Consider the following 17,792-nt stretch of genomic DNA (forward strand, 5'->3'; position numbering starts at 1 on the left):
TGTCATGACGTCACCATAGCAGTGTCCTTTGTGGTGAACATTGCTGCTTATAATGAGCGGTGTTCCGATCAGGCTCGTCAATTGGGTTTGAAAGCCTGGCCAGTATTCTCGGGTTCTTTATGCCATAATTATCAAGAGTATTGTAAACAGACGCCCAGGCGACATTGACCCACACAGCTGTACGGCAGTGGATAGAGTGGTTTTAGGGTTTGAACCCTCCCGAAATTCATTCTTCAACCAGATGGGAGAAATAAGTTGTCAGTCAAAGCATAATTGAACTCTTCAAAAAATGAATGCAGTGCATGTGAAGATATGTGAGGAGATACACACCACCCATAGGATGCAATGGTTATTGTAGCCTTTGGAAAAGAAGGTACAACGAAATGAATTATTTAAACCCGGTTCACTGTCTACAAATCACGCACAAAAGCGCCCTCTTTGGCCACAGTATCGCATTTCACTTTGAATTTACCGGCTTGATGAACACTGATCCTCGCCTGGGATGTGACTGGACGTCTGAGGACATGTGGTTTCAGCCCCCTGCGAATCCTGCTTTCATCAGCTGTTGTAACACTGAGACCTGTAAGCGCTTCACACGCTGGCGATGAAGAACTGGACGGTAGATGTGGGGATCCAGACTGTTATTTCATTCCTGTGTTTGATAACTGCACAGTAGAGTTTCTAAACGTGACTGTGGCGTGAAAAATCACGCCTTTAACAGGGCGATTTCGAGTTCACTGCAAGGTTGTAGTTCATTTTTACTGACAGAAAGAATTGTAGCGATTCAAAATGGGTTCTTTTTGTTAAAGTTCTGATGCAACCTTTGAATGTATACATCAATCTCTCTTTCCTTTCACCTGAAAAAAGACACCTTTGGGGTCTTGAAAGCTTGTGAATAATTATTATTTAGTTAGTCCAATAAAAGGGATCACTTCTCCTTTGTCATCTCTGGACAAATACGGCTACCATTTAATCTCTCTAAAAAAAAAATACAAACATACGTGGATCGTGCAAAATAAAATCGGCGTTTGTTTACTAAATGCTGACACACTGTTGTTGCATAATTATTATTTTTTTAAATCCACTTTGCAATCACAGTTTATTTATAAACGATTCCGCACTTTGCATTTGAGCCTCTCTTAAAAACCCAGCTACACACGCACGTCTTACGTAGTGATGAAACAAAGCAGCACATGCGCCTCGACCAATCAGCGCAGCTTCCGACCAGCTCCCGCCAATTCAGAGCTGGAGCTGGCTGTGTGAGCCGAGCGGGTCCGAGCCGAGCCGAGCCGAGCCGGGGCTAAAGCCAGCGATAAAACACAGACAAAACCGGACGCTGCGGTATGAGATAGCTCCGCTGGGCAGCGGCTTGTTGAGACGCCGGGTCCTTGTGAGCGGATAAACAGGGTTTTTTTTGCCCACCTGTGGGTTTGTTGTAACCCGGTGTCCCGGGGCGGCGGACTGACCCGACAGGAGGAAAAGTGAGTGACTCTGCGGGGGATTCGGAACCGAACCGAGCCAGGGGGAGCTACCCGGGCGAGAATAACGGGGCTCAGCGCATCACTGCTAGGGAAAGGTCGGGGGTTTACTTTCTAGGCATTGTGATCAAGTCAGGTTTTGGGGGGTTTTGTTTTATGACAACACGGGGATGCGGGCCTTACCGGCAAGGCGGTGCCGGCCAGGGGGAGCGGGAAGTGAGACAGGAATGCGGGGCAGTCCGGCAGTCTGGAAATAGGCAATACAGAAAAAATAAACAAAACTGTAATGTTGAACGTTTGTAAAAGATTTATCTTCTTTGTAAATTAGAAGTTTTAGCCAGAAGGGACAGACGGACAATATGTTTTTATCTTGGTACTCGGAGCGGTTTTTCATTTTGTTTCGGTTCGATTTTGCCACTGACCGGCCGTGGTTTCCCAGTAGCGGAGCTCTGGTGCATTTAGATAGAAATGCAGTTATTCGCGCCAGTGCTTTATAAGCTGCCCCCAGTGGGATTGTCTTTAAAGACTGTCCTCTCCGAGCGGTGCGCGGTGTTGTCCTGTGAAATCTCTTCTCAAGCTGATCGGAGCTGGGGACTGGCTTGTCTTTAATAAACGCGGGGGATGCTTTGTCGGGTTTTGCAGACACGCTGGCGTTGCTCGTACAGTTTCGGTAGTGGCCTGTGCTCTTCCGCCGCTCAGTCTCTTGTCTAAGGGGTTTGTTTACCGATTGACCAGACGAAGGCGGGAGTGTAAAAATAAAGCAGACGGGTTAATAAATCTGCCTCAGAGCGCGCTGTCGGGCTCCAGGGGACGCGGCTACATTGCATACAAGTGCCCGCTCCGCTTCACACGAGTGTGTGTTTCTTAACTCGGAGGTATCTCAGTCGTTTTTGGTGCTTGTTGTCAAGTTCTTATGACTTTTCTTTTTAGGATTTCCGAACTTGTAATAACAAACCTCCCCAATGAAAGTGTGTGAGTGTGATATTAATAAGTGCAAAGTGAAAGAATGACTCGGTCCCGCTCTGTTTGTGTTTCCAGGTATGGAGTGTAAAGCTAAATCCGGTGCTGCAGCAAAGAAGTTAGTTCAAGGTAAGTGTCGCTCCTTTTCTCATTTCTCTCCTCTGTTTCCTGTGCTGATGTGATGAAAGTAAAGGCTGGCCTCACATTTGCACTGACTGATTGTGTTCAGCTGCTGGTCCTCCTTTAACCAGGGACCAGCCAGACCCGGTTTGACCACTCGGCCTGACCCGGTTTGACCACTCGGCCTGACCCGGTTTGACCACTCGGCCTGACCCGGTTTGACCACTCGGCCTGACCCGGTTTGACCACTCGGCCTGACCCGGTTTGATCACTCGGCCTGACCCGGTTTGATCACTCAGCTGGCTCCTGTAAAGACTGTTCTTTCTTCTCTTTCCTCTGCAGCTCGTCTGCCCTTCAAGCGCCTGAACCCCGTCCCCAAGGAGAATGGGGAGTCTGTGGAGCTCAAGAAACCCCGCCAGCACGGCCCTTCCAGCGCCCCTAAACAGCACCTCCACACCTCCGCCAGCGACGTGGAGAACGAGCACTACCCCTCCCTGCAGCTAGAGGCGCCCTCTGCAGACACGCTGGTCAACGGCAGGGGGCCGCTGGACACATTCATGAGCCGGGCTGGAGGGAGGGGCGGGGGCAAAGGGAAGAGCACGGACACTCCCTGCCTGACCATCGACCTCACTGAGGACTCCAACTCTGCCCCCTGCCCAGCAGACCACACTGCTGTGAGAGAGAGCAAACTGATCCAGGACAGCACACAGAGAGAGGACGAACTGAACCAGGACAGCACACAGAGAGAGGACGAACTGAACCAGGACAGCACACAGAGAGAGGACGAACTGAACCAGGACAGCACACAGAGAGAGGACGAACTGAACCAGGACAGCACACAGAGAGAGGACGAACTGAACCAGGACAGCACACAGGCTGGGACGCTGCCTAGCAGGCGGGCTTGTCCCCCAGCTGACGTTGCCATGGAAACCAGTGCAGCAGACCAATCGGACTGCGAGATGGAGATAAGTGTGAACGGAGACCTGGATTCCTCCAGCAACACTGACAAGAAAATCAGTAGCAAGGCAAAGAGGACTCCCAGAGCAGGGCCAGAGCCTGGGGAGCAGCACAGGGAAGGGACGGCCGAGGAGGGGAACCCTCTGAGGACTGAGAGTCTGGATGAGAGTCGGGTGACAGAGGAGACGGAGGAAGAAGAGCTGAGTCCAGAGAACGACTCCCTCCTGTCTCCCTCCTCAGTCAGCTCTCTGTCCGCTGCAGAGAGCTCTCCCGAGGGGGGCAGGAGCACGGGCTCCCACAGCGCCAGCACTCCCACGCACAAGGTGGGTGCTGATTGGGGAGCCAGGGAGGAGAGGCTGGCCCTTTATTTCTTGACCTTGCCCCTGGTTGTGTTGGATACTAATCCTGCCCAGCAGCTGGTCGCTGGGCGTAACTTTGTGGATTGTGAATATGGAGTTTTAACCGTGAAGGTGCTGGAGTGTTTGTAAACGAGGCACTAGAGCAAGGCCGCTGTGTGTTCACAGATTCATTTTTTTCATTTCATTATGGTCTGTTCAGATAATATGGGGTAGATTGCAATGCTGAGTAACTGTTGAAACTTGCAGCAGTGTTCTTATACTGCGAAAGGCACGATATACAGTACATGCAATTGTTGTGTATTGATAATCATTGTAAGGAAGGCTGGGGTGAGTCTCTTTTGATCGTAATGGAAGTTTTGTGTAGCTGTTGTCCATGCTTGTAAAGCCTGACTATTAAAAGGAGGTGTAGTGTCTGGTGCAGCCCCCCAGGCTGGTGTCTGGGGGGGAGCATGTTCAGTTTTGAGGGGTAGGGATTGGGGTGGGGATTAGGATTGGGTGTCCTCCAGGTCTGGTGAAGTGAGACGGGTAATTTGTGCTTTTTTTATTCCTCTCTAGCCGCAGACTCCAAAGATCAAGGGAAGCACAGAAGAAAAAGCAAAGAGGCGTTCGCTGAAGGTGAGGGCGTTTTCACGGGATTGTTTCCCCATGTGGAGTTTGTTGCAGTTAATATATTTCCATGCAGATGGGTGTCATCTATCTATTTATCTATCTATCTCATGTGTGTTATTTTCTTGCTACTTCAAGTAGGTAAACATACTGACTTGGAAAGAAGGCATTAGCTGAAACGTTTTGCCTGAATGTAGTGAGTTCTCATTAAGTACAGGGGTGGAAAATAAGACTCCCGTTGCATAGTGGCTTGATCCGTTCCTAGTTTTGCTAAGTTTAATAAGACACACCTGAGCATGGTACCTGTACACAGTGGCTAATCAAGCTTGTAGTAAAACCTGGAATGGCTGAAGCTGCCATGCAATAGTATTCTTATTTCCATCCCTGAATTAGGAGGTAAAGTTTGTTTCTGTGGGGGTCGTTTGCGTTGGCTTTTTTGCGTATTGGACTCGTGAGATGCTAACAGTGAGTCTTGTGTGTGCATTGTTACACATGCCCATGCTGGTGCAGCCTCCTCTGCAATGTGCAGCAGGGTTCTGTTGAATGTTCAGTCTGTCTCGTGTTCTCTCAGGACCAGGAGCGCGAGGACAAGCGCATCAAGCTGCAGGCGGAGAAGGAAGAGAGGGAGAGAACGAGGGAGGAGGCAAAGGCTGCCAAGGAGCGAGCGAAGGAAGAGGCGAAGAAGAGGAGGGAGGAGGAGAAGGAGGCCCGGGAGAAGGAGAAGCGAGAGAAGAGGGAGAAGGAGGAGAGAGAGAAAGCTGAGAAACTGCTTGTGAAAGAGGAGAAGCGGAAAGAGAAGCAGGAGGCTCTGGAGTGAGTGCTCTTCCCTTCCCGGCGCGCCGGAGACTTGGGTTTCGTTCAGTTAGTTTCTCTGTCAGGCAGTCCAAAGCTCCAGGGAAGCGGGGTGTTTGTTTAAACTGTTGTGCAGCAAAACTTCAAAGTAGTAATTTTTCCCCCCCCCACCCCCCCCAGAGCCAAGCTAGAAGAGAAGCGTAAGAAAGAGGAAGAGAAACGGTTGAAGGAGGAGAAAGAGGTGAGCTGCACTTTTGGATCTGGGGCTCCTCTGTGCTTGAAGATCAAGCGCCTGGTCGCCATGGCGTTCGTTTCGCTGACTTTGCTGTTGTTTGTTCTTCTCATTTCCAGCGTGTGAAAGCAGAAAAAGCAGAGATCAGGAGGTTCTTCCAGAAACCCAAGACCCTACAGGCTCCCAGGGTAGGAACCGCTGTAGAGCCGTGCACGCGCTGCAGTTAACAGGGGAGAAGGGAGGGGTGTTTAGAAATATTAAAATGAACGTAAGAATTAACGACGCCCGTTTCTCCAGACTCTGGCTGCAGCCTGCGGGAAGTTCGCTCCCTTCGAGATCAAGGAGAACATGACTCTGGCACCCCTGACTCGGGTTCTGTGTGACCAGGAGGTTCTGGAGCAGCTGGACCAGTACCTGCAGGCACCGGACCGGTCTGCAAACGGGCTTCTCGAGTGGAAGAGCCGCAAGCCTCGTCGGAGCGGTCCGACCAACCCCAGAACCAGGTGAGAGACCAGGCAGGACCACAGCTTCTGCACCCCCAGGGAGCAACCAGAGGCATAAAACACCCTCCGCTAAACTCCCCCTTTTGAGTTTAAAGGTGTTTCAGAAACCGAATGAACGCATTCAAGGCAATTATCCAAGTGTTGCTTTACATTCAAACTTCATATTAGTGGTGCTGAAAGGACTGGGTGCCGCCAGGCTCCTGCAACATGAGATGTGCGGGGCTGATTGAACCCCGATCATTGTGGTAACTCAGCGCTGGTCTGTGTGTGTGGTTCTGGTTACCGGTACAGTGCAAGCTAACCCTCTCTCCCCCGCAGTGATTGTGTGGTTCTGGTGGAGGGCAGCAAGCCTGATGGAGTCCCAGCCCGAAAGGAGTGCGGCCGCATGAAGCTGCTTCACTTCTGTGAGAATTACCGGCCGGCCTACTGGGGCACCTGGAGGAAGAGGAGCAGCAAGATCAAGCCTCGCAGACCCCTGAGCCAGGACAAGGTGGGACAGGGGCCCTGCTCACTGTGTGTGTGTCTCTATAGATCCCTGCTCACTGTGTGTGTGTCTCTATAGATCCCTGCTCACTGTGTGTGTGTCTCTATAGATCCCTGCTCACTGTGTGTGTGTCTCTATAGATCCCTGCTCACTGTGTGTGTGTCTCTATAGATCCCTGCTCACTGTGTGTGTGTCTCTATAGATCCCTGCTCACTGTGTGTGTGTCTCTATAGATCCCTGCTCACTGTGTGTGTGTCTCTATAGATCCCTGCTCACTGTGTGTGTGTCTCTATAGATCCCTGCTCACTGTGTGTGTGTCTCTATAGATCCCTGCTCACTGTGTGTGTGTCTCTATATATCCCTGCTCACTGTGTGTGTGTCTCTATAGATCCCTGCTCACTGTGTGTGTGTCTCTATAGATCCCTGCTCACTGTGTGTGTGTCTCTATAGATCCCTGCTCACTGTGTGTGTGTCTCTATAGATCCCTGCTCACTGTGTGTGTGTCTCTATAGATCCCTGCTCACTGTGTGTGTGTCTCTATAGATCCCTGCTCACTGTGTGTGTGTCTCTATAGATCCCTGCTCACTGTGTGTGTGTCTCTATAGATCCCTGCTCACCGTGTGTGTGTCTCTATAGATCCCTGCTCACTGTGTGTGTGTCTCTATAGATCCCTGCTCACTGTGTGTGTGTGTGTGTCTCTATAGATCCCTGCTCACTGTGTGTGTGTGTGTCTCTATAGATCCCTGCTCACTGTGTGTGTGTCTCTATAGATCCCTGCTCACTGTGTGTGTGTCTCTATAGATCCCTGCTCACTGTGTGTGTGTCTCTATAGATCCCTGCTCACTGTGTGTGTGTCTCTATAGATCCCTGCTCACTGTGTGTGTGTCTCTATAGATCCCTGCTCACTGTGTGTGTGTGTGTCTCTATAGATCCCTGCTCACTGTGTGTGTGTGTGTCTCTATAGATCCCTGCTCACTGTGTGTGTGTCTCTATAGATCCCTGCTCACCGTGTGCGTCTCTATAGATCTCTATAGATCCCTGCTCACTGTGTGTGTGTCTCTATAGATCCCTGCTCACTGTGTGTGTGTCTCTATAGATCCCTGCTCACTGTGTGTGTGTCTCTATAGATCCCTGCTCACTGTGTGTGTGTCTCTATAGATCCCTGCTCACTGTGTGTGTGTCTCTATAGATCCCTGCTCACTGTGTGTGTGTCTCTATAGATCCCTGCTCACTGTGTGTGTGTCTCTATAGATCCCTGCTCACTGTGTGTGTGTCTCTATAGATCCCTGCTCACTGTGTGTGTGTGTGTGTCTATAGATCCCTGCTCACTGTGTGTGTGTCTCTATAGATCCCTGCTCACTGTGTGTGTGTCTCTATAGATCCCTGCTCACTGTGTGTGTGTGTCTCTATAGATCCCTGCTCACTGTGTGTGTGTGTGTCTCTATAGATCCCTGCTCACTGTGTGTGTGTGTCTCTATAGATCCCTGCTCACTGTGTGTGTGTCTCTATAGATCCCTGCTCACTGTGCCTGTGTGGTGTGTGTCTCTATAGATCCCTGCTCACTGTGTGTGTCTCTATAGATCCCTGCTCACTGTGTGTTTGTGTGTCTATAGATCCCTGCTCACCGTGTGTGTGTCTCTCTAGATCCCTGCTCACTGTGTGTGTGTGTGTGTGTGTGTGTGTGTGTGTGTGTGTGTGTGTCTATAGATCCCTGCTCACTGAGTTTGTTTCTTCCCTCAGGAGCTCCTGGATTACGAGGTGGACAGTGATGAGGAATGGGAGGAGGAGGAGCCAGGAGAGTCTCTGTCGCACAGTGAAGGGGTGAGTGCAGCAGCAGCCTATCCCCTTGCCCTGTGACTGCACTGCAAGAGTATTGCACTGACTCTGTGTCTGTGTCTCTCTGTACAGGATGATGATGACGACGGGGGAGGGGAAGCTGCAGGGGACGATGAAGATGATGACGGCTTCTTCGTTCCCCACGGTTACCTCTCTGATGGGGAGGGGGCGTCGGAAGAGGTAAGGCAATGCCTGGTTAACTGGGTCTGTGTTACAAAGATCTGAATAATGGAACTGCTGTTAGAAACGCCATTGAGTGGCAGAAATAACCAAGCTGAGGTTCCTGTTTGTTCACAGAACAGACTTTATCAACAGACTTTATCAACAGACAAAAACATCTTTGTTCCACCTGATTCAAAATGAAAGGTTATTCGGGCACATTTTGAAAAACATTTGGCTTGTCCTGGCACTATTAAATTAGAAAACCTGGAACGGCTGAAAGTGCTACTCAGCAGGAGTCTCATTCCTGTCCCCTGTGTGTGTGAGTGACAGGAGTCTGCGGACCCAGAGAACCAGAAGGTGCGTCAGAAGCTGAAGGCGAGGGAGTGGGACGAGCTGCTGTCGAAGGGCAGGGTGAAGGTGCTACAGGCTGTGGTGCTGGGCTGCGTGTGGGAGTGCGAGGGGCCCCCCGAGGACACGGTGCTGAGGACCCTGCGGGACTATGCTGTGTGTGTGCTGGACACGCGGCTGGGGGACGAGGCGGGGACCCCCGAGAGCATGAGCAAAGAGAAGAGGGACGATCACAGTGAGTCCGGGAGGGGCTGCTCTTCAGTAAGATGATTCTTCTAGGCGCAATGCATGCTGACTGGCTGGTACCAGTACTTGTGTACAGTAGAGAGTGGTAGCGCTTCTCAAACGCAGTGTGAGGTAGCACTAGCTGAAATATGTGTCTATTAAACAAGTTTTTTGTAGCTGGATTGCATTTCAATAATCGTATGATAAACAGATTAAAAAAAAACAAAAAAACAATTCTAATTAGTGAAATACTAATGTACCTTATTTAGATTGATGTTTCCGGGGGTTACCTAGTTTGTATTTCTGTATACAGCTGCACTGTGTGCTGTAGAGGCAGACTGCGTTGCCGCTAGCTGTAACTCCCCGTTCTGCCTGCAGTCCTGTCCCAGATGCTGCCCCTGCTCCACGGTAACGTGAACGGCAGCAAAGCCATCATCCGGGAGTTCCAGGAGTGCTGGCGCGGGAGAGCGGGGCTGCCCAGCCCCCCGGACTCTCTGGCAGGCAGCAGCGAGGACAGCGTGCCCTCGAAATACCGTCTGAAGCGGCTGATCTCGGAGAGCGCGGTGTACGAGAAGCGGCCGGCGCTGCGGCGCTGGTGCTGGTACGTGCACGAGGCCGTGCTGAAGAGGTTCTCTCAAGAGGAGCTGCCCGTGCCCTGCCAGTGGAGCTACATCACCCAGGTGCCCTACACAGGCAGGGAGGAGGCTGGCACTGCGGGCACGGGAGGGGGCAGCACACACAGCACCCCCCTCTCCTCGTCATCGTCACTGGCAGCGTCCGGCTCTGCCAAGAGGAAGCAGAAAGGCAGCATGTCCATCACCAAGTTCATGAGGAAATCGAAAGGGGCCGAGCAGGTAGGCTGACTTTAAACATCTACAATATAGTGAGCGAGTGTGTGCATTTCGAACCCTGGTACAGTGTGTGTGCGTTTCGAACCCCAGTACAGTGTATTGCAGTAGAGTGTGTTTGGGGGGGGTTTCTGGTACAGTGTAGTGCAGTGTGTGTGTGTGTGTGTGTTTGTGGGGGTTTCTGGTACAGTGTATTGTAGTACAGTGTGTGTGTTTCTAGTGTGTATTGCATGGTGCTGCTGTTCAGTGCGAGGCAGTCCAAGCTCACTCCTGTGTTTTTTGCTCCCAGCAGTCTGAAGGGATGGAGACAGACGGGTTCCAGGCTGACACAGAGGAGGATGAGGATGATCCAGACTGCGTGATCATACAGAGTACAGGTGAGCACTGCTGCCCCTACTGCCCCTACTCCCCCCTCCTGCTGCCCCTGCTCCACAGGGTTTCAGCATGGAGCTTTCCCAGAAACAAACCAGTGACCTTGCCTGGAGAGCCTGGGTTCAAATCCCAGTTTAGTCCCTGTCTGCTTCCTGAGCTCCCAGTTGCACCAGATAATACCAGAAGCCTCGTCCCTACACTTTGAGGTTAAGTTTTAACCAGATTTTAGGATCTTGTGAGTATTCACGCTTGTAGACGTTTTTCTGTGAACAATGCAGGTGGCTTTAAGAAGAGCCCTCGACTGCTTGACAGATTGTTTCTGAGTTCAGAAGTTGTCTAGTTGTAGTATTTGTGTGTTTTTTGTTGCAGACTCTAAGCAGAGCTGTGCTGACAGTGTCCAGATGGAAGTGGTATCCTCCAGCCCCTCTCCTGCAGCCCCTCCCTGCCCCTCTGCCTCCAGAGTCTGAACCCTGGCATTTCCATTCTGACGTGTTGTTTGCACGTAGGCTGTTATTTTACTGTGTTCGTGTGTGTGTGTTTTTTATATATATTAAACGTTCTTCCGTGTGTGTGGACGGATTCGTTTTTGAAATGCTTGAACAAATGTCAGTATAAAATGTCTGTATAAAAGTCTTAACAAAAAAAAAAAAAAATTTAAAGGAAATGTAACACTTTATCCTGTTCCCTCGTGTGTATGATTCCCCTCCTCCCGTCCCCTCTGAGAGCTGTTCCCTCGTCTGTGCGATTCCCCTCTGAGAGAGCTGTTCTCTCGTCTGTGCGATTCCCCTCTGAGAGAGCTGTTCCCTTGTCTGTGTGATTCCCCTCTGAGAGAGCTGTTCCCTCGTCTGTGTGATTACCCTCTGAGAGAACTGTTCCCTCGTGTGTGCGATTGCCCTCTGAGAGAACTGTTCCCTCGTGTGTGTGATTGCCCTCTGACAGAGCTGTGTCTGGCAGGGTAGTGCCTGCAGCTTGGCAGGTTGCTTTTCATTCTGGGATTGGTACTGTGGAGGGTTTCATCTTCGTTCCCTCCTGAACTGACATTCTCACTTTCATGCTTCAATGCATTGGGTTTTTTTTAGGGGGTTAGGCACTCTCTTGTTAGGAGATGGGAGAAATATTTCATATTCAGTTGTTGTCTTTTTTTTTTTTTTTTTTTAATAAAGCATTATGTATATTAAACAAACAACAACACAAAACTCGTAAAGAATGTAACCGCTGTGGTCTTGAAGAATCAGTCATGTCCGGTGTTGTATTGCAGTAGTGCATCACTCAGTGTTGTTTTGTAGAGCCCAGGTCCGTGTGTGAAGTCTCTCTGCACAGCAGTGCTGTGACCGAAGCTCCTGTTGCATCGTTCACGCTGTTCTCTCCAGGCTGGGTGCTGAGCAGCATCTCCTCTGATAATCCTCGCTGGGTTTGTCTGCATTGCCCGCAGTGTTGCTGAGCTCACAGTAACCTTCAATGGACTGCCCTTGATGTGGACTTGCAGCCCAGTCCCAATGCTGTCAGGACTCCTGTATTCTGAATCACTGTGGTTTTATTTTTATTGACACTTTCTGGGTCATTGAGGAGCTGTTTGTGGGGAGGAATGGGGCCTCCTTCAATGGAAGTGGACACACTGCGACTGAAGCACTGGATGAACTGCGGCTAGTTTTCAAATCCTGGCTCTGCAGCTGCAAACTGTTGCTGGGCTGCTCAAGGGCATGAATGAGGGGCCTCTGTTTGTTCAGTAATTTTAGTGTTTGTTTTTGTGTGTAGTAATTTTTTAAAATCTGTTTGTTTTCCTCTAAACGTTGTTGCTCTAGTCTGCAGTTCTGTCCACTTTGTATTTTGATCTGCCTGCCAACAATTCAAAACAAAACAAACAGTTCTCCATACTTTATTTTAACAGATTTAAATAAAAAAAAAAAGTTTTAATTAATACAACAACAATGCTGAATCAGCTCGATCCAGTGTGCCGTTACAAAGCAGGGGCTGCTTGTTTCCAGTGTTCAGGAGGCATCCTGTGACATGAAAGCATGTCTGCTGATTAAACTGTTCACAGTACAAATATAACAGAAGGTTTAGTGTATACAGGGTCCTTGCCCTCTGCTACAATATAGTGCATATCTGTCATCTTCATCAGTTTTGCAGTAAAAGATTGAGCAGTGATGTGTGCGCAAACCTCATTTCACTTAACCCTGGCACTTCCCAGCTTGTATGTATTTGTTATCCTGGGTCTGATGCTTGCTTCCCCGTGCAATCCGACTACAGTGAAAACAAACATTCCTCTGGGGAGGGATTGATGCTCCAGAACACGAGGACAACAAAATATCAAGACTGGCGCTTGTGTTTAAAAGGGAGTTTTCATCACGCACACACACACGCATGCACAGCAGCAGCTGCAAGCAGCTTCATCAGCAAACTCAAGGGTTGTTCCCAAGTGCTCTCCCAGGACCAATCGTTATTGAGGTTTTTAAAACCTGACATCAAAGCACCCTCGTTATTCTATGAAGCAGTCTCTGAAATGAATCCCTTCTCAACCCAGGTCACACTATGGCAGCTTTCAGCTCCTATAAATACTGTAAAACTGTTAGAAACACATGCCCTGGTATTAAACTGTTTCAAGGGACTCTAATGCTGGTTTATGGCAGTTCAAAGTCAATCAGGTCGTTTCCTTTGTGAAATTCTAGTCAGCCACCTGTTTTGTTTGCTGAAATGTACTGTTAAATTCATCTGGAAGATACTGGGTGACTCACCTCTTTGATAATAGAAACAGAAATTAGTATTAACATTAAGGATTCAAAATAAAGATACATGTGTTAAAACAATATGACTGGAAATGAAATCCCATTCAGCTACATTCATTTACAAACATTATTCCTCCTTTGAAAGAGAATCGCAGCAATGCCAGCTACCCCCTTTCAGCCAGGAGCTTCTCCAGAGCACAGGGCTACGCGTGGAAGATCTGGGTTCCAGTTGACCAAAGGCTTCATTAGTCAAGCAGGTCTCCCTGCAGGCCGCTCAACAGAGATGCATTTAAAAATACCAAGAGACTCTCAACACACTGTTGGGTTACCTTGTCCAGGCACAGGCAGTCGCTGATTCTCAAAGCCGATGGACTGGAGGAATTCCTGGGTGCCCTCGAGACAGCTCACCCTCTCCTGGGAAACAGACAGGGATTGGAGCTGGGACCACGCGACATACACACACACACACAGACAGACCAACAGCTCACCCTCTACTGGGGAACAAAGACCAGGATCAGAGCTGGGACAGAGTGACACACAGATAGACAGACACACAAACACACACACAGACACTGCAAAAAGAGCTCAGCTGAAATTAATATAACTGAGCTGAGCTACTGTAGAAATTAATTTAACCAATCAGCTCAAAATAATACATTCAGCAACGCTGGGCATTCCTGTGAAATGAAACACGTCTGTCTTTAAATAAAGAGGCTTCACCTGGAAGATTTTATTCTGCAATCGGATTTTCCTGTATTTCTCTTCAGTGGGGTTTTCGCAGATGTTATCAATGTACCTAAAACAGAAAACAAGGACAGGCTGTTGCCAGCAACAACCAGCTGTGATATTATTTCTCTACATTCTCTACATTAGAGAGGCAGGCTCACCACGGTGTAGTTCAAACTTGTGACCAGCAGATGGAGACAATCTGCCACTATGTATACACAACAAGTATTAATTTATTTACTTCTCCAGCAGGTGGCAGTCATGTGCCACTTTTACCAGATGGAAGAACACTGGGAAACTGATGTGAGATATTCAACTTGAAGTATATTTATGCGTGTGTATTTTTTTTTGTTATTACAGAGATGATCAACTATTGCTCTTAATTGGACTTGCATTTCAGGAAACAGCAAAACTTATATTTACACAAAATAAAACTTTGAATAAGTAAAACAAAACAACTTGTATGTATTTACACCCTGAGCCCAACAGACACTAGATAGATATAGAGACAGAAATAGACATAGAGATAGATACAGAGATAGGATCTAGGAGATAGATACAGACAGAGAGATAGACAAAGCTACATATAGAGATAGAGATAAACAGAGATAGAGATGCTGTCGTGTTGCCTCTTTGGCGTGGACCCGTGCTTCTGGAACAGGTTGTGCTTCGTTAGTCACGGACTCACTTTGCGATGACCTCAGCAGCTGCCTTCACCTTCTCCCTGTCCTTGTTAAACATGTGCACCATCATGACAGAGGCTTCCACCGGGTCTTCAGCAAATTTCTATGAAAGGAAAGGGAAATGCAGTGAGCCCTCCCTGAGCCCAGCAGCGCTGCCCTGGGAAAGAGAGTGAAGAGAGGCGCGCTGGACAATCCACTCTGAGACAGTCCTACCATGAGGATGGCTTCTTTAATGTGAGCCTCCCGCTCGCCCTTTGTTAAGGTGGCTCCGGTCAGCGGGCAGGTGAAATACATGCCGGACACAGAGTGATGCAGGGTCCTCCTTAAGTGGCACGATCCCTGGGGGGAGGAATAAAGGCAGCAGGTATCTCTTCACTGGAAGAAACAAGGAAAGAGAGTAAACGAGACAGAGCTTCCATTGTGATGTCAGGCTGGGATATTGCATCACTCAGGGCATCATGCAAGACTTCCTCAACACCAGAAACACACACACTAGATCACCAGACACACACTCTCCTCCCAGTCCCTCTGCTCTAACACCAGACACACACTCTCCTCCCAGTCCCTCTGCTCTAACACCAGACACACACACACTAGATCACCAGACAGACACTCTCCTCCCAGTCCCTCTGCTCTAACACCAGACACACACTCCCCTCCCAGTCCCTCTGCTCTAACACCAGACACACACTCTCCTCCCAGTCCCTCTGCTCTAACACCAGACACACACAGACACTAGATCACCAGACACACACTCTCCTCCCAGTCCCTCTGCTCTAACACCAGACACACACACACACTAGATCACCAGACACACACTCTCCTCCCAGTCCCTCTGCTCTAACACCAGACACACACACACCTCCCAGATCACCAGACACACACTCTCCTCCCAGTCCCTCTGCTCTAACACCAGACACACACACACTCTCCTCCCAGTCCCTCTGCTCTAACACCAGACACACACACACTAGATCACCAGACACACACTCTCCTCCCAGTCCCTCTGCTCTAACACCAGACACACACTCTCCTCCCAGTCCCTCCCAGTGCTCTAACACCAGACACACACACACACTAGATCACCAGACACACACTCTCCTCCCAGTCCCTCTGCTCTAACACCAGACACACACACTCCTCCCAGTCCCTCTGCTCTAACACCAGACACACACACACTAGATCACCAGACACACACTCTCCTCCCAGTCCCTCTGCTCTAACACCAGACACACACACACTACACACTAGATCACCACCAGACCTCCCACACACTCTGCTCTAACACCAGACACACACTCTCCTCTAACACCAGACACACACCAGACTCACACACACTAGATCACCAGACAGACACTCTCCTCCCAGTCCCTCTGCTCTAACACCAGACACACACACACTAGATCACCAGACACACACTCTCCTCCCAGTCCCTCTGCTCTAACACCAGACACACACACACACTAGATCACCAGACACACACTCTCCTCCCAGTCCCTCTGCTCTAACACCAGACACACACACACTAGATCACCAGACACACACTCTCCTCCCAGTCCCTCTGCTCTAACACCAGACACACACACACTAGATCACCAGACACACACTCTCCTCCCAGTCCCTCTGCTCTAACACCAGACACACACACTAGATCACCAGACACACACTCTCCTCCCAGTCCCTCTGCTCTAACACCAGACACACACACACTAGATCACCAGACACACACTCTCCTCCCAGTCCCTCTGCTCTAACACCAGACACACACACACTAGATCACCAGACACACACTCTCCTCCCAGTCCCTCTGCTCTAACACCAGACACACACACACTAGATCACCAGACACACACTCTCCTCCCAGTCCCTCTGCTCTAACACCAGACACACACTCTCCTCCCAGTCCCTCTGCTCTAACACCAGACACACACACACTAGATCACCAGACAGACACTCTCCTCCCAGTCCCTCTGCTCTAACACCACACACTCTCCTCCCAGTCCCACTGCTCTAACACCAGACACACACACACTAGACACACACACCCTCCTCCCAGTCCCTCTGCTCTAACACCAGACACACACACACACACTAGATCACCAGACACACACTCTCCTCCCAGTCCCTCTGCTCTAACACCAGACACACACTCTCCTCCCAGTCCCTCTGCTCTAACACCAGACACACACACACTAGATCACCAGACACACACTCTCCTCCCAGTCCCTCTGCTCTAACACCAGACACACACTCTCCTCCCAGTCCCTCTGCTCTAACACCAGACACACACACACACTAGATCACCAGACACACACTCTCCTCCCAGTCCCTCTGCTCTAACACCAGACACACACTCTCCTCCCAGTCCCTCTGCTCTAACACCAGACACACACACACTAGATCACCAGACACACACTCTCCTCCCAGTCCCTCTGCTCTAACACCAGACACACACACACTAGATCACCAGACACAACACCAGACACACACTCTCCTCCCAGTCCCTCTGCTCTAACACCAGACACACACACACTAGATCACCAGACACACACTCTCCTCCCAGTCCCTCTGCTCTAACACCAGACACACACACACACTAGATCACCAGACACACACTCTCCTCCCAGTCCCTCTGCTCTAACACCAGACACATACACACTAGATCACCAGACACACACTCTCCTCCCAGTCCCTCTGCTCTAACACCAGACACACACACACACTAGATCACCAGACACACACTCTCCTCCCAGTCCCTCTGCTCTAACACCAGACACACACACACTAGATCACCAGACACACACTCTCCTCCCAGTCCCTCTGCTCTAACACCAGACACACACTCTCCTCCCAGTCCCTCTGCTCTAACACCAGACACACACACACTAGATCACCAGACACACACTCTCCTCCCAGTCCCTCTGCTCTAACACCAGACACACACTCTCCTCCCAGTCCCTCTGCTCTAACACCAGACACACACTCTCCTCCCAGTCCCTCTGCTCTAACACCAGACACACACACACTAGATCACCAGACACACACTCTCCTCCCAGTCCCTCTGCTCTAACACCAGACACACACACACACTAGATCACCAGACACACACTCTCCTCCCAGTCCCTCTGCTCTAACACCAGACACACACACACTAGATCACCAGACACACACTCTCCTCCCAGTCCCTCTGCTCTAACACCAGACACACACACACTAGATCACCAGACACACACTCTCCTCCCAGTCCCTCTGCTCTAACACCAGACACACACACTCTCCTCCCAGTCCCTCTGCTCTAACACCAGACACACACACACTAGATCACCAGACACACACTCTCCTCCCAGTCCCTCTGCTCTAACACCAGACACACAC

General features: G+C 49.9%; 2 protein-coding genes across 2 annotated transcripts; one reads left to right on the plus strand and one right to left on the minus strand.

The window, feature by feature from the left end:
• The first annotated feature begins 1,230 nt into the window (after nt 1-1,230).
• On the plus strand, nt 1,231-10,851 carry LOC121300856 (chromatin assembly factor 1 subunit A-like). The gene is made up of 15 exons (XM_041229798.1): nt 1,231-1,481; nt 2,517-2,567; nt 2,901-3,838; nt 4,430-4,489; nt 5,052-5,293; nt 5,453-5,513; nt 5,624-5,692; nt 5,802-6,007; nt 6,326-6,497; nt 8,232-8,312; nt 8,400-8,507; nt 8,820-9,072; nt 9,441-9,916; nt 10,200-10,287; nt 10,652-10,851. Exons 2-15 carry the CDS (start codon nt 2,519-2,521, stop codon nt 10,747-10,749), a joined length of 2,901 nt encoding a protein of 966 aa, XP_041085732.1. The 5' UTR covers nt 1,231-1,481; nt 2,517-2,518; the 3' UTR covers nt 10,750-10,851.
• A 2,435-nt stretch (nt 10,852-13,286) lies between these two features.
• Nucleotides 13,287-14,777, minus strand: LOC121300441 (UBX domain-containing protein 6-like). Its single transcript, XM_041229007.1, has 4 exons — nt 14,631-14,777; nt 14,423-14,520; nt 13,729-13,804; nt 13,287-13,422 (listed from the first exon to the last, which is right to left on the minus strand). Exons 1-4 carry the CDS (start codon nt 14,709-14,711, stop codon nt 13,318-13,320), a joined length of 360 nt encoding a protein of 119 aa, XP_041084941.1. The 5' UTR covers nt 14,712-14,777; the 3' UTR covers nt 13,287-13,317.
• Between the last annotated feature and the right edge of the window lie 3,015 nt (nt 14,778-17,792).

This window comes from Polyodon spathula, chromosome 26 (assembly GCF_017654505.1).
Source record: "Polyodon spathula isolate WHYD16114869_AA chromosome 26, ASM1765450v1, whole genome shotgun sequence".
NCBI lineage: Eukaryota > Metazoa > Chordata > Actinopteri > Acipenseriformes > Polyodontidae > Polyodon > Polyodon spathula.

What these genes read in the sequence shown, in the direction of transcription:
- LOC121300856 (XM_041229798.1), top strand. Translation starts at nt 2,519, where the DNA reads ATGGAGTGTAAAGCTAAATCCGGTGCTGCAGCAAAGAAGTTAGTTCAA. An exon ending in AGCAAAGAAGTTAGTTCAAG is followed by an intron (nt 2,568 to 2,900) that starts GTAAGTGTCGCT and finishes TTTCCTCTGCAG; the next exon opens with CTCGTCTGCCCTTCAAGCGC. An exon ending in CTCTGTCGCACAGTGAAGGG is followed by an intron (nt 8,313 to 8,399) that starts GTGAGTGCAGCA and finishes CTCTCTGTACAG; the next exon opens with GATGATGATGACGACGGGGG.
- LOC121300441 (XM_041229007.1), bottom strand. Translation starts at nt 14,711, where the DNA reads ATGTATTTCACCTGCCCGCTGACCGGAGCCACCTTAACAAAGGGCGAG. An exon ending in TTAAAGAAGCCATCCTCATG is followed by an intron (nt 14,521 to 14,630) that starts GTAGGACTGTCT and finishes TTCCTTTCATAG; the next exon opens with AAATTTGCTGAAGACCCGGT. An exon ending in GCTGCTGAGGTCATCGCAAA is followed by an intron (nt 13,805 to 14,422) that starts GTGAGTCCGTGA and finishes TTTCTGTTTTAG; the next exon opens with GTACATTGATAACATCTGCG.